The sequence below is a fragment of the Microplitis mediator genome, chromosome 6 (assembly GCF_029852145.1).
Source record: "Microplitis mediator isolate UGA2020A chromosome 6, iyMicMedi2.1, whole genome shotgun sequence".
NCBI classification, from domain to species: domain Eukaryota; kingdom Metazoa; phylum Arthropoda; class Insecta; order Hymenoptera; family Braconidae; genus Microplitis; species Microplitis mediator.
Genome location: NC_079974.1, coordinates 14,124,975 through 14,141,296, shown reverse-complemented (window position 1 = coordinate 14,141,296; position 16,322 = coordinate 14,124,975). Strand labels below are relative to the sequence as shown.

The 16,322-nt window shown below is 32.7% G+C and overlaps 2 protein-coding genes across 2 annotated transcripts in view; one reads left to right on the top strand and one right to left on the bottom strand.

Moving 5' to 3' along the window:
• Positions 1-2,238: 2,238 nt before the first annotated feature.
• LOC130670140 (protein N-terminal glutamine amidohydrolase) overlaps positions 2,239-16,322 on the bottom strand; it is a 77,714-nt gene continuing 63,630 nt past the window's right edge. Inside the window, exon 4 of the mRNA XM_057473357.1 lies at positions 2,239-2,490. Within this exon, the coding sequence (XP_057329340.1) occupies positions 2,327-2,490 (164 nt within the window). The 3' untranslated portion in view covers positions 2,239-2,326. The remainder of the gene's footprint in view (positions 2,491-16,322) is intronic.
• The window catches only part of LOC130670144 (uncharacterized), a 91,877-nt gene continuing 84,657 nt past the window's right edge, over positions 9,103-16,322 (top strand). The window contains exon 1 of the transcript XR_008990317.1: positions 9,103-9,120. The gene's annotated coding sequence lies outside the window, so the exon portion shown is untranslated. The remainder of the gene's footprint in view (positions 9,121-16,322) is intronic.

Sequence of the window (16,322 nt, the reverse complement as noted above, 5' to 3'; positions counted from 1 at the left end):
CACTATTTGCTCCAAGAGTAACAGACTGGAGCTAAAGGGGCTCTCTTAAATTAGCAGGGACAAATTAATTTTTTCAACTTTTTTTTGTTAATTCGTTTGTTCGTCATTTGTTCTTGATTGTTTGATCAAAATTAATTTTTGTTCGATTATTGTTTTTTATAAATAATATTTAAAAATTTGACTTGAACCTGGCTCTTGATAATGTAGTAGTGACATACATTTTTTTTATCAATCTCAACTAGATATTGTTTGTTCGATAAAAAAAAACATTTGTTTGATTTTATTTTCTTTGTAATTAATTTTTTTAATATAATTACACCCACCCAACTGTATATCTTCAAATAAATCCTACTGCACATGCGCGAATTTCGAATCAATTGCGCGGTCTATTTAAATAATAATAATAATTATTATAATAATAACTATTATGATAATTATTATTATAATAATTATTACTATAATAATTATTATTATTTTAATAAACGAATTAGCAAAAAAAAAAAGTTAAAAAAATTAATTTGTCCCCGCTAATTTAAGAGAGCCAAAATGCATTTCATTTATAAACGCCATCTATACTATATTTTAAAAATTATTTTTCTACAGTATAATTTGGGTATGAAAAGTTCACAAACATACCCAACATTTACGGTAATTTCGGTATTATTTCGGTATGATTAGGGCATTATTCGTAAAACGTACCCAAATGTTATCAAATGTATACTATGTCCAAAACACACTCAAAAAATACCCAAAATTTCGGCATGATCGAATTCGCTAGGGTAACGTGACTGGTCGAAAGCGAAAAATATATGCAAACGACACAAAATAAATTAAAATAAAATATAAAAAATGACACGCGCGCGCTTGCGCGCGAAAGATGTACGCTAGTTATATAAATTTTCTTTTTTATTTATTCGTTGGCTTAATACATTTTATTATTCGATGTTAAAATTTAGTAAATAATTAACTTAAAAGTATTAATTCTTTTCTACTAAATGTATGAGTTCTGACATCAATTAATGTAAATATTTAAATTATAAAAATGAACTATATTATAATTTAGTGATGCTAACTGCAGTTGGTTTAAACCTATTATTAAAATCCATTAATTTTATGATTTTAATTCGCATTCTAAATTAAATTTATGTTAAGAATATTATAAATATATTATTCATAAATTATTATAGATAGTAGAAATTTCAAAATTATGAAAGAGTAAAAAATTTTAAGTATCACAAGAATTACAGTAATTGTAGTAAAATCACATTATAATTGCAAAAGTTAACATTACAGTGTTAATTTTTGTACAATTTTATTGATAAGTATATTTTTTTTTTTCATACTTAGGTTACAATTAATTGATAAGTGCATATTATTGGTTATAGATCATTCACGGAGGAAAATTTATTGTGACCAGCGCGATACAGTATACTGACTGTTGCAATACTCGTTTTGCTATTTGGAGGTCAGTGCGCGTATTGTTACGTATCGTGCTAACAGCAATACGGATCGTGAATGGGACTAGAATGGATCGCGAAGGTGGCTCTACACATCGCTCCCTTCACGATACGTAAATCACCACTATCTAGTAGATCGTGCCAATCATAATATTTTTTTTTCCGTGTATTGAGATTGTGAACAATATCAGTCTTTAGTATAGTTTTAAAATAACAGGTTTTATTTAATCCCTGGTGAAAATTATTCGGACTTCTGTCTGAAAAACTCAGTTCTAGAGTTCTAAAGACTTTTTCAGAGTTCTAAAGACTTTTTCGGACAAAAGTCCGAAAAATTTTCTTCAGGGATCACAACAGTCATGCCTTAAAAAACATATTGCTCAGTTATGTTGTTTAATGCACTCTAATCCGTATAATTTTCTTATTATTTATAGACACTACTGTGAAAATAATAAATTTTTTTGATAAATATAAATTAAGGTTAAATTCGAAAATTATAAAATTCTTTTTACAAGGTCATAGCTCAGTGCTGGATCTATTGCATTAAGATTACATTGTATATAATTTATAACTATTCGAATAAATAACAGTAAACATGTTCAGTTATATTTTTTTTGGACAAAGTAGGGTAAAATTGAATAAGCTTTTATTATAAAAAAACATTTAAATAGTTGTTCTTAAAATCTTAGTAATTACATCAATAAAATTTTGATGTATTTTACTGAACTGGCGTGAATTTTATTATTAATATTTATGATTTGAAAATTTTTTTAATACAATAGTCATAACATATTTATGAATAGATATCAAGCAATTATTTAATTATGTAATTAATCAACGAAATTGAAATGTTTTTAGTTTTTAATTTTTTCTTAATTTGATGTTGCTTCAGTTTCTGAAAATTTTGATGCTGGAGATGATGTTTGCTTAACGCTTGGTCGATAAAATTGATTAACTAACTGTTTCAAATTCATCACAGTACCTAAACCAGTTTCCGGATCCATATTAATAAATTTATCTAAATTATCTTGGCAAGCTAGAAAGAAATAAATAGTTTTTATTAATAATTAATATATATATATGTAGCGACTACGTCACTACGGATATTTCTGATATTCATAATTTCGGATAAGTCTGTCAATCATCGATCGTTATCGATCGCCGAATATTTCGCCCACGCGGATATGATATTCAGTAGCAACAGTACACGGTACAGTACACACGTACAATAGAGAGTTACACGGCAACTAGCTAACACGTATCTAATGCAACCGCATTACCTTGTATTATATCATTCATTAAATAAAACTAAATATTTATTATTTTGTTAACACTAATAATTGGAGTCAGATAAAGTTATTTATCGTAGTGATTAAGTTCCACGAACCTCATCCCAGTCACTATATATATATATATATATATATATATATATATATATATATATATATATATATATATATATATATATATATATATTGAGACAAATCGCTTTTCGTCTTCGCGATTTTTACCAGCAGCCACCAGAATTCGCGGGTTGAACCCTGGCTTAGGCCGGCCTCTACGAAATTTTTATTTATGCTGGACAGAGCAGTGGGCTGGGGTTCTTGCAAAGCAAAGACCCGCACTTATTCAAACTCGGCAACGTATCAAAAGCTTATCAACTTACCTCACGGCTTATTATAAAGTTATAGATTGTATTTATATTATAGATTATACTTATTGATAGTCGAGTTACTACTTTTAACTCAATTTATAATTATTATATCATATTATTCGGCAGTCTTACCAGTATTTTAGGATGAGGATAGAACAAAGGCAATGTATAATGTCAAGGATTGATATTATAGAAATATGCAGGTTTATTGCCAATCGTAACAGAGATTCATTTACTTACATTGATTTCCGCAAGGTACAATAACGTAGTCCTGGTTGGAACGCCGGATACGCAATCCGTAACCACGTGGAATAACGCCTTGTTGTACATTGATTTTATTACTTAATTCTAATATTAATGCCGCGAATGTGTCGCCGGTAACGTATAATGCTTTCCATACACTTAAATATAATTATAATTAATAACTAATAAACAATAAAAGTATTACTTTGCAAGTTAATTGCCAGGAAGAAATATAAGATATACAGAATATAAAGTACGTGAGTATTGCAAGTATAATTGCCTGATTATAATCGATACTAAATAATAAAGAAGTCTGAACGCTAATTGATCCAGGATCGAAGTCATTGACGGATAATTTTACCCATACAGGAAAATACGACGGGGCCAGATATGGGCCACGCTTGGCGCAATGCTGTGGATCTCTGGCCCATGCTTGGAAACCCGCTTTGGCCCAGCTTTGGCAAAAGTCTGGGATGATAACAGGGTGCCAGGCTTGGTTGTTACCATTGGCCCAGGCATCATTGCCAAGGCTGGTCCATGCGTGGTGGCCAGATCTGAGCCATGCTTGCTTGCCAGACTTGGCCCATGCATCGACAAAACAAATAAATTTAATTTAAAAAAAATTTTATTATTATTATCCTAATAGAGTTTGTGTGACCATTAACGTATAAACTATTTAAGAGAGGCAAATGACGTGAAAAAACTCGGTGAAAATTCTGCTGGGCTCTGGGCGCGAACTGCCGTCCTTCTGATCGCTAGGTTTGAACGGTAGCTACTGGACGAACCTACTAATGTTGAACTGAAACTTTTATACGTTTTACTTATTCATTTTACTACAACCACTTGGTTTTATGAAATATAAAGAGCTATTAAATAAATATTTTCGATTAAGAAAAAAAATAATAATTTCGTATTATTTTTATTATAATTACATAATTTTTAAAAATAAAATTTATTAAATTTAATTGATTATTTATCAAGAACTCAGTTGAATTGTCTTGCTCTACCACCAATACTAAAAATAACATTTTTTATAAAAATTCATGAGTTATTTCTTACTTAAATTAATTTTTATAACTAAAATTATAAAATTACGGTTGTTGATTGCAAATAACAACGAACTAAAAAATATTTCAATTATTAGTTGTAAATAATTTTAATCGCAATATTATAATATTTATTGATTAAAACTTATTTCAATTCAAAAATAAATTATTAATTTAAAAAACGATAATAATGAGTTAATTGAATAATTAATAAAAAACGTGGGTTAACCAATTCTGGCCCAAGAATGGGGAAACTATAGGTATAGCCGAACTTGGATAATCCTACCTTGGCCCAAATCTGGCTTGCCAATGAATGATCAAGGCAGGGGAACCTAGTCTTGACCTAAGCTCGGGAAATGATTGGAATGGCCATGATTGAGTAACCATTCTTGACCCAAGAATGGGCCAATATAGACGTGCCAAAGCTAGGTTCCCCAGTGCTGAGCCAAGGAGGGCCCCTTCGTTCAACTCTGGCAGCTCCTGCATGGGGTGCAGTGGGCTGGCCCTCACGAGGTCTGTGATTCGAGTACTGAACGAACGTGAGTTTTTTTTTTCTCGGCCGATATGCATAATAATTTACATACAATTTTATTTTTTATTTAATTATATACATTTTTTTTCTCCTGGCAAATCTAATCAACACAAATTACCTGGATGTAAGAAAATATTATAAAATGATTTTCATAAAAAATGGGTTATTCAGTCTAAGCCCGTGTTAGGTTTACCACTCAACGGCCAAGGCTAGGTCATTCAGTCTTGGTCCATGTTAGGGTTACCATTCAACAGCCATGGTTAGGTTACGCAAACTTGGCCCAAGTTAGGGTGACTCTAGGCTTGGCCAAGGCTAGGTTATTCAGTCTTGGCCCATGTTAGGGTTACCATCCAACGGCCGAGGTTAGGTTACGCAAGCTTGGCCTAAGTTAGGGTGACTCTAGGCTTGGCCAAAGCTAGGTTATTCAGTCTTGGCCCAAGCCTGGGTAATCATTGGAATGGCCAAGACTAATTACCCAGTTATGGCCCGGGCATGGGACAGTATAGGTTTGTCAAGATGGGCTTCCCAATAATGTCCCAGGCATGGCCCCGTCGTTCAACTCTGGGGCTTCCTGTATGGGTAGGCGTAGGGCTAGCCTCGGGACCGTCCCCACTTCACCCTTACGGACATGTGTCGACGTGACAATCTGTCATGTGACCATGTCACTATGACTTGTGTAGTTTCAGACGGCAACGAGACGGGGAAAATTGGGAACCACAAGGCTGAGGACGAATATGACAATTCACATTGTCTCAATATATATATATATATATATATATATATATATATATATATATATATATATATATATATATATATATATATAGTAACATGATGAAAATTCGACATCGATCCGAGGTTTGAAATTATTTGAATATAAGGAATAGTTATCCGGTGAGCAAATTCTAGTGACATCTAGAATCGAAAATTTCGACTTTGACCAAGTAATCGACTCGATGCATTGATTGTCACGGGAGATCTGGGATAGACGCCGAACGGAACGGCCTCGTTTTTTTTTTATATTTGAACAATTCGACTCCGACCAACGACCAATTTCGATCTCGACTATTGAACAATTCGATTTACGCCGTTAAGAACAATCCGAGTTCGAACAAGTATTCGCGACAAGTAAATTCCGAGTGAACAATAAACCGACGACTGTAAACAAGCCGAAGCATCGGCGTGAATCTGAACAAAGTGTACGCCTGCATTGTTTTGTTAATAAATAAGTGAAGTGCGATAATAATTAATTGACGAAATCCTTAATTGCGCGTAATAACGGTATGATAGTGAAATTGAACGCGTTACCGAAATAAAATATTACTTTATATTTTATTTTATTTCGTTCGAGCAATTCTGAGAATTACGGATTGTCCGTGTCTCATTCGCAACAGCAGTCTTGTCACCTCGCCGTGTAAGAATACTCTGACGTCACTTGTCAAGTATTTCTTTAATACTTCCGCTGTATGTGTGTCTCCGGACAATGAAATTATTTTATTTTAATTTCGTGAACCGACTGTGTTTTCCTTGAGCAAAGAACTGATTTTGTTTCGATCAACCACGTTTTTTTTATAATTTGTTTATATCGAGTCAAGCCAACCACGGCAACTTATTATTTTATTTGTAACCGATTACTTTTGATTTGTGATACCGATCAACGATTTTGTTTAATTAAAATACGACTGATTATTTGTTTAATTCTGATCAATTATTTATCGTAATCTTAAGTGCCTGACCTTTCCCCGATCCGCCACCCTGAGTCGACATTTTTGATAATTGTTTATTTGGTGATTATAAAATCACCTGGCGCCCAACTTAATTATTTTTGAACAAGATAGCCAAAAACAGTAAGTGTATACGGACTTCACTCCGGTAGATCCCCAGTGGCCATTTCAATGCTAAGCTCTTAAAATCGATCAGAACACTATTTTTTTAGGAGCTTGGGATCCCGAGTAGAATTAAAACTCATAGGTGGCCAGCCCGTAGCTAACAGATTTTAGTTATAAGTCACTCTTGGTTGACGCGTCACTTAGTGCAGTCAAGTCTTTTTATTCACTGCCAAATTTGTTTTTGTTCTGTCAATTATTTATTCTGTTTAGTCTTTTTGAGTCATAAATTATAAGTTACAAAGTTGTTTGACGCTCAGTGCGAGTGGCTTATTAAATATTTATTCTTTTTAATAAAAACAGTTATTAGTATTTTTATAAAGACGTGTTATAAATTAAGAAGTTCGTCCTACCCATTAGTGAAGTAAGGCTAATATTAAGTTCTACGCAGTAAATCTCGTTAAACGACGCCGACGCTTTGCTGCACGGACTTGGGACTAATCCGCAACACCAAGTAAGTCTACCTTAATTCACTGCTCAAGGAACTCGCCCTACTTGTTCTGGGTAAGCCAATTTGACTATCCGGGTAAATCGTTATTGAGAGTTAGACGATCGCGACACGATAAGATACACGCTACGTAGAAAATAGCGTGTGTCGCGATTAAATAATAGACGGGTACCTGTCCTCGTGGTCATCTACCTCAAGGAGGAGGCGCCTCGTTTTAATCTATAGCTAATAATTACTGGACACCCATTAGATACTGGTGAGTTACATTTATATTTTTATGCAGCGCCACCTGTAACCATTATCGACAAGATAACCATGAGATATGGGCAAGGTGAATTTTATTTTTCATACAGTTCCATCTGTAACTAATGTTAACTAGACAACCATGAGATACTGATGAGTTGCAGTGATATTTTTATGTAGCGCCACCTGTAACTATTAGCGACAAGATAACTATGAGATACTGATGAGTTCCAGTTACATTTTTATGTAGCGTCGTCTATACTTATTTGAGGTTAGGTTGATTTATTGTTATTTACTAAGTTGATGCTTATTAAGCTGAGTATAAATTGGATACAATATTATTTAACCTTCTAAATAATGGATCGTAAAATTTCGTGAGATTAAAAAAAATTTTTTGTTCCAAAAAGGTTTTTCTCGCTCCCAGAAAATTTTCATTTTCATTTCATGATGTAAAATTTTTCCTAGGACAAGTGAAAATTTTCTGCGTCAAGAAAACCTTTTTTTTCTGTCTAGAACAATAAGTATTATCTAGATAAAAACCAATAACAAATAAACCAGTAAAAACCAGTAAATTATTTTTTTTATAGCACCATCCGTAAATAATAAGTAGTGACCAGCCAGGAGTTTACAGTTAGCCATCTTTTGAATTGAAAATTTTGCTATCTATAAATAATCATTTTGAACCAGCTGTGAGGTAATGATTAGTCAGTGTTACATTTCTATAGAGCGCCATTTGTAAATCATAGATAATGGCCAGCTATCGGCTTGTGGTGAATCGTCTTTTGACTTGAAAACGACGCCATCTATAAATAATTATTTTGAGCTAGCTGTGAGGTAATGATTAGTCAGCGTTAGATTTCTATAGAGCGCCATTTGTAAATCATAGATAATGGCCAGCTATCAGTTTGTAGTGAGTCGTCTTTTGACTTGAAAACGACGCCATCTATAAATAATTATTTTGAGCTAGCTGTGAGGTAATGATTAGTCACCGTTAGATTTCTATGGAGCGCCATTTGTAAATCATAGATAATGGCCAGCTATCGGCTTGTGGTGAGTCGTCTTTTGACTTGAAAACGACGCCATCTATAAATAATTATTTTGAGCTAGCTGTGAGACCCTAGTGAGTCAAGATTTCATTCTTGTACAGCGCCATCTGTAAGTAATAAATATTGTTCACTCACGAGATATCGGTTAGCTAAAAATATTCTTGAAACAAAAATTAGCCAACGGTGAGCTCGTTATTAGCTAAATCTGCTAGCTAGTAATGCTGAGCTAGTGACTGGCTCTAAACTCATCTTCATTAGCCAGAATTCTACTCGGAATTAAAATGGAAATAACTAGAAAACAATGCAGAATTTGAAAAAAATTTATCAATGATAATTTGTAGAAAATAAAATTGTCCACAAAAATGATTGAATGACATTTTGTAATAAGTATGATAGTTTTGCCGGAAAAGTAAAAAGATCTCAAAATTTACTCTTACTTGACGTCGAGCTCCAATAACTTTTGAACGGATGGATTTGTCGAAAAATGATGAGAGACTTTTTTTGTAGAACGTTAAATTCACTACAAAAATATATGCTGGGCTTATTCGTACAATCAGCCATTGCCGAGGTGGAAAATTCCAAACTAAAAAAGTTTTTTTTCCCATGTTATTTAAACGTAAAATAGAAACATACGATGAGCGACCTTTCAAAATTGATATTAAGAGCTCCCGTTTTCACAGGCTTCTTTTTTCATGACTAGGAAGATATTTCACTGCGGGTTTTGAAAAAAAAAAATAGTCGATTTTTTTGAACCGGTCTAATATATATATATATTAGACTGGGCCAAATAAATCGACTATTTTTTTTTCTTCGATACTGTGAAAATATTATTCCTGATGACAAAAAAAAATTATTGTGCAAGTTTGAGCTCTTAATATTGATATCAAGAGGTGTATCGTTACGACTTTTAGTTTTTTGACAGAAATTTCATTTTTTACCCAAAACTTGTGAATCATCCATCTGAAAAATTTGAGCAATGTATATTCTTGAAGGAAATTGAATTCCCTACAAAAAATCTCTCATAGTAAATTAACGTAAAACGAGCCGTTTTCTTGTAACCGTGCCTTAAACATTGATATGTTTTTTGAATTGTTTGTTTCTATTTTGGATTTTTGTAACTACTAGAAAAATTGAAATTTTTTTTAATCAAGGTACATATTCTTCAAGGAAATTTAATGCTCTACAAAAAAAGTCTCTTAACATTTTTTGCTAAATTCACTCCTTCGAAAGTTATTCAGGTTATTAAAGTCGTTTTGACTCAACTTCAACCTTGAATAACTTTCGAAGGAGTGAATTTAGCAAAAAATGTTAAGAGACCTTTTTTGTAGAGCATTAAATTTCCTTAAAGAATATGTATCTTGATTAAAAAAAATTTCAATATTTCTAGTAGTTACAAAAATCCAAAATAGAAACAAACAATTTAAAAAACAAATCAATGTTTAAGGCACGGTTACAAGAAAACGGCTCGTTTTACGTTAATTTACTGTGAGAGATTTTTTGTAGGGAATTCAATTTTCTTTAAGAATATACATTGTTCAAATTTTTCAGATGGATGATTCACAAGTTTTGGGTAAAAAATGAAATTTCTGTCAAAAAACTAAAAGTCGTAACGATACACCTCTTGATATCAATATTAAGAGCTCAAACTTGCACAATAATTTTTTTTTGTCATCAGGAATAATATTTTCACAGTATCGAAGAAAAAAAAAAAATAGTCGATTTATTTGGCCCAGTCTAATATATATATTAGGGTGATCCAAAAAATAACAATTTTTTTTTTTTCTTCCAAACAGGTCCAAAAGTTTCATTTAGATAAAAAAGACGCCTGTGGAAATTAGAGCTCTTAATATTAACATTAAGAGGTTCCTCATCGCACTTTTCTATTTTCCATAAGAATAACATGGGAAAATTTTTTTTACGTCTTCTAATTTTTATAAGTAGCTAACGATGCGTCATTGGAATAAATGGCAGGCATATTTGTGTAGGGAATTGAATGCTCTACAAAAAAAGATTCTTATCATTTTTTGAGGAATCTATTTGTTTGAAAGTTATTTGAGGTTGAAGCCGAATTCATATTAAATTTTGAGATTTTCTACTTTTCCGGCGAAACTATCAGACTTATTACAAAATATCATCAGACCTTTTTTTGTCGACAATTTTATTCCCTAAAATATATTTCGAATAAAGTTATTTCGAATTCCGCATTGTTTTTTAGTGATTTTTATTTTAATGTCAAGCTCTTAAAATCGATCAGAAGACTATTTTTTTTATGAGCTTGAAATTAAAATAAAAATATCTACAAAACAATGCGGAATTCGAAAAAACGTCACTAGAAATAACTTTTAGGGAATAAAATTGTCTACAAAAAAGGTACGATGATATTTTGTAATAAGTCTGATAGTTTCGCCGGAAAAGTAGAAAATCTCAAAATTTAATATGAATTCGACTTCAACCTCAAATAACTTTTGAACAAATAGATTCCTCAAAAAATGATAAGAATCTTTTTTTGTAGAGCATTCAATTCCCTACAAAAATATGCCTGCCATTTCTTCCTATGACGCATCGTTAGCTACTTATAAAAATCAGAAGACGTAAAAAAAATTTTTCCCATGTTATTCTTATGGGAAATAGAAAAGTGCGTTGAGGAACTTCTTAATGTTAATATTAAGAGCTCTAATTTTCACAGGCGTCTTTTTTTATCTAAATGAAACTTTTGAACCTGTTGGGAGGAAAAAAAAAAGTTTCTTATTTTTTGGATCACCCTTATATATATATATATATATATATATATATATATATATTAGGGTGTCCGTTATTTACCAAATTAGATTTTTTTACTTGGGTATGATATAAATCATATATTTGTGATCCAAAAATAATAAAAAAAAATAAAAAAGTTCATTCTAATGCCGTTTAACCCTGCCTAAGTAATGATACATTCTCATTTCAGTACAATGAGAAAAATGTAATTACTTGCTTAAAAATGAGTGCACAGTAATGACTAATACATATTTTTGTAGGAAATTTCCCGCTCTTCAAAAAAGGTCTCTTATGTTTTTTTCGTGAATCCAGCTGTTTAAGAGATATTGAAGGTCAAAGTTAGATTTGTTTAAAAAAATTTGCGTTTTTGTTTGAAATTTTATAACTCTCTAACACCTAGACATAAAATTAAGCGCTGTAAACTTTCTTGTAGGAAATTTATTGCTCTTCAAAAAAGGTATCCAACACTTTTTCCCTAAATCCAACCATTTGAGTGATATCGAAGCTCAAAGTTGTTACAGTCAAACGTGTTTTTTGTCGCTCTGTCATATTTGGACTATAATTCTGTTCAACCGCTAGTAATTTTTGATCGTTATTGTTATTATTGAGTGTTCATTTTTTGTGATTAATTCAAGCTAATTAGTTACTCTAAAAGTTTACTAATTCTTATTATTTAATTTATTTTATTAATCAGTGTTGGCTTTTAGTCATTGACTATATAAATTTGTGAGATTCGTAAGCAGTTAGTCACAGTCACTCCGATTGGATATTTGCGCTACGGTGCTTCGAACTGGTACTCATTACAGTTATCGACTGCTGTAACATTATCGACCGTTGCAATCACTCGCGAGACACGATGGTAAAACCAAAGTGTGCTCTCTGTTTTATAGAGATCGATAAAGTATCTGATTCTGTCAGAACGAAATTGAAATGTGCACATGTATATCATACTGACTGTGTTGCAACGAAACTCGCTATCGATGAAATAGATGTTCCAGAAGCTATACAACAAAAGTGTCCTTGCTGCTATTTTGATGATAGTGTTGATAAATTAAGTAGTTTGCTCACTAAAATTGACAAGAGAATACAAGGCCTAGAAGGAATGCAAAAGACCTTGGAAGGAATGGCTACTGATGTTAATGCACTAAAAGAAGACAACAAGATCATTCGTCGAGACCTAAAATCTTGTCAAAATAAATTTTCTACAGTTGCTGCTGAAGTCAAAGTAATTACAAGTAGCGTCGATGATATTTCTCAAAAAGTCGTGTCCCATGACTCCCGCTTGGATGTTATTGAAAATAAGATCGCAACAACGTCATCTGCGATAACTAAGTCTGCTGATGACACTATGTTATTACGTATGGCTTGCCTGAGTGTCTCTAATCAACTTGTTATTACAGGAGTTCCTGAAACTGACACCGCGACAGATCCTCGGAAACTTAAAAAAGACTTTCTTCCAGCTCTGGCTAACGTGATCGATGTTCAACTGTCCGAGCATGATATTGTATACGTGCAGCGAATGGGACGAAAGCCTCTAGACCCTCAATCAAACAATGATCGCATAAGATCAAGAGCTATACTTGTTGAGCTTGCGTCGTTGGCGAAATGCAATCAAATTATCAGTGTAAAGAAAAAACACCCGAATCTCTTGGCTTCGTCTGTTGACTCTACCTTATCGTCAAGTAAAATAAATATCAATCATCGAATACCACTCGAATTGCAGAAACTACGTGATGCAGTCCATAAAAAGTTTACTGAAATAAGCCCGAGATCTACATGGATCAGCAATGGTGCTGTATTCTTAAGGAAGGATTCTACAACCAAGCCAATTAAAATTTTGTCAAGCACAGATTTATCGCTCATTGAATTATAGCTCTTATCAGACGCTGACTCACTACATTGCTGCCACATACCATCGCCCAGATCATCCAGTTCCTATTTTATATCTACGAAATCAAAGTTAAATCGTGATGCTTTAAAATCACCAATCATCAATATTTGTTGTCTTAATGCCCAGTCTTTGGTATCTGATGCTCACCTTGATGAGTTTAGAGATTATTTTCATATGAACCCCTACCATATTATTGCAGTGACTGAATCATGGTTAAATGAGGCAATTACTGACGCTCAAATTGCTCTGCCATCTTATAATATTTTACGTGTAGATCGTCGTGGGCTAGTAGGTGGGGGTGTAGCATTATTTGTTCACGATGGACTGCAATCTTGTATACTAGCATCGTCAACATCACAATCAGAAGATGGCATTCCAGAGTTCCTCATTGCTGAGGTCTGGAGCCCATCTCAACCAAAGCTACTAATTGCAGTAATCTACAGACCTCCAAGAGCTGGCCACTTAGAGATATTTCAAGATGAATTAGCACGTCATGTAAAGAAACATAAATTTATTTGTGTGATGGGTGATTTTAACATAAATTTGCTGACACAAACTCAGGATTCTTCGAATTTAAGGGAATACTTTGCTTCTCAAGGACTGAAAATAATTCGCATGGACCCTACATATCATACAAGAACGTCAGATACTTGGATTGATATTTGTGCGGTGAATGATCTCACGATGATCTCTTCTTGGGGACAGTCGTCTCAGCCGTTTCTATCAGGACATGATCTGACATATCTATCTGTTAATTATAACGCATTAGCTCATAAACGGATGATAGTTACTTCCAGACCTCTGAAGAATGTAGACCAAGAAGCTGCGGAAAATTTCATGGCAAATTATAATATGACTGAGTTTGATGATCAATTGGATATTGACATTAAGCTCAAACTGTTCAATTCTATGATTGATGAACTTTTAGATGATGTTGCTCCAATGAGAACTTTCTCTGTAAACCGTCCACCTGCTCCGTGGTTATCTACTGAACTGCGTTCATTGAAAAAGGAGAGAGATGCTTGTTATAGAGCTGCGAAGAGATATGGATCAAATGCTTTGTTTGATAGATATATCGATCTTCGTCGTGAATTCAAACGAGGGATCTCCATAGCTAAAAGCAAGTATCTAGAATCTAAATATGAATCCAAAGGCAACTCCAAAGTCTTTTGGAGAGTGATTGATAACCTAGGACTCACAAGAAAAGGAGCACATAACAATAATGAGCAGTTGATACCACCTAATGATCTAAACAAACATTTTGCCTCGATCTCTTCGGGTGATCCACTATTGAGTTTTGACGAATGTGTTCCAGATGACTACTATGAAGATCCTTTATTTCAGTTTAACCTACGTGATACTGAAGTAAATAGTGTTAAATGTGCAATCAAGCGTATTTCTACGAGTGCAATGGGAATTGATGGTTTTTCAATACAAGTGTATAAATTTCTGTTAAATACATTATTACCGATCATTATTAATCTATTTAACGTATCTATCAATGATGGAATTTTTCCATCTTTATGGAAGATGTCTATAGTGAAACCATTACCAAAAATTCGTCACCCGTCATCGCCTTCGGATTACAGACCTATATCACTACTTTGTGCCCTATCAAAAGTGCTCGAAAGAGTGATTTATGAACAAGTTATTAAATACTTATCAGGTAATGATCTTCTAGATAATAGGCAGACTGGTTTTAGGGAAGGTATGGGGACCCAGACTGCTGTACTGAGACTTTTAGATGATATTAGGCTTGGTATTGATGAAGGAGAGATCACTATCGCAGTATACTTTGACTTTACAAAAGCTTTTGATACTGTTGATCACCTATTACTTATACGAAAGCTTTTTAAGCTCGACTTTTCAATGAACAGTGTAAAATGGTTTTATTCTTATCTTAGTGATCGATATTAATCTGTATTTATAAATTCTAATAATAGATCAGAATGGATTGAAATAAATTCGGGTGTTCCTCAGGGCAGTGTTCTTGGTCCTCTGCTTTTCTCTATATTCATTAACGATTTGCCGCGATGTTTACAGTATTGTTCGTACCTTTTATAAGTCATTTTTGATTACGGGTTGTAATTTCTGGAACTCGCTTCCAATCGAAATTACGACATCAGTAACTTTAGATGAATTTAGAAGTAAATGCTATTTGTATCTAATGGATCTAGAAAATAAGGAATCCTTAATGAATTAAACTATTGTATTGTTGGAATGAGTGAGTAAGCGTCTAAATTATATTGTATTCTGTTGAGTTCATTTTAACTCTGATTGCTAATAATAATAATAATAGAACATGTATATTGATATTTGATCACAAGGAGCAGCAGCTCCATGATCGTAAATAAATAAACTAAACTAAACTAAACTAAAGTTGATAGATTTAAAAATTAATGTTTTTCGATTAAAATTCTATAACTCTCCAGCAAACGAATATTTACGTAGGCTTCTAACAGTTTTTCGTCGGAAATTTACCGCTCTAAAAAAAAGGTCTCTATAATTTTTTCGATAAACTCAACCATTTAAGAGATATTTAAGCTCGAAAAAAAAAAGAAATTTTTTATATCATCAGAGCAAAATTTTGTGTTGATTTGTGAAACTTTTCTTTCAACTTAAAACTTAAATATTTCTTAAACGGTTGAGTTTATCGAAAAAATTATGGTGACCTTTTTTGTAGAGCGGTAAATTTCCGACGAAAAACTGTTAAAAACCTACGTAAATATTCGTTTGCTGGAGAGTTATAGAATTTTAATCGAAAAACATTCATTTTTAAATCTATCAACTTTGAGCTTCGATATCACTCAAATGGTTGGATTTAGGGAAAAAGTGTTGGATATCTTTTTTGAAGAGCAATAAATTTCCTACAAGAAAGTTTACTGTGCTTAATTTTATGTCTAGGTGTTAGAGAGTTATAAAATTTCAAACAAAAACGCAAATTTTTTTAAACAAATCTAACTTTGACCTTCAATATCTCTTAAACAGTTGGATTCACGAAAAAAACATAAGAGACCTTTTTTGAAGAGCGGGAAATTTCCTACAAAAATATGTATTAGTCATTACTGTGCACTCATTTTTAAGCAAGTAATTACATTTTTCTCATTGTACTGAAATGA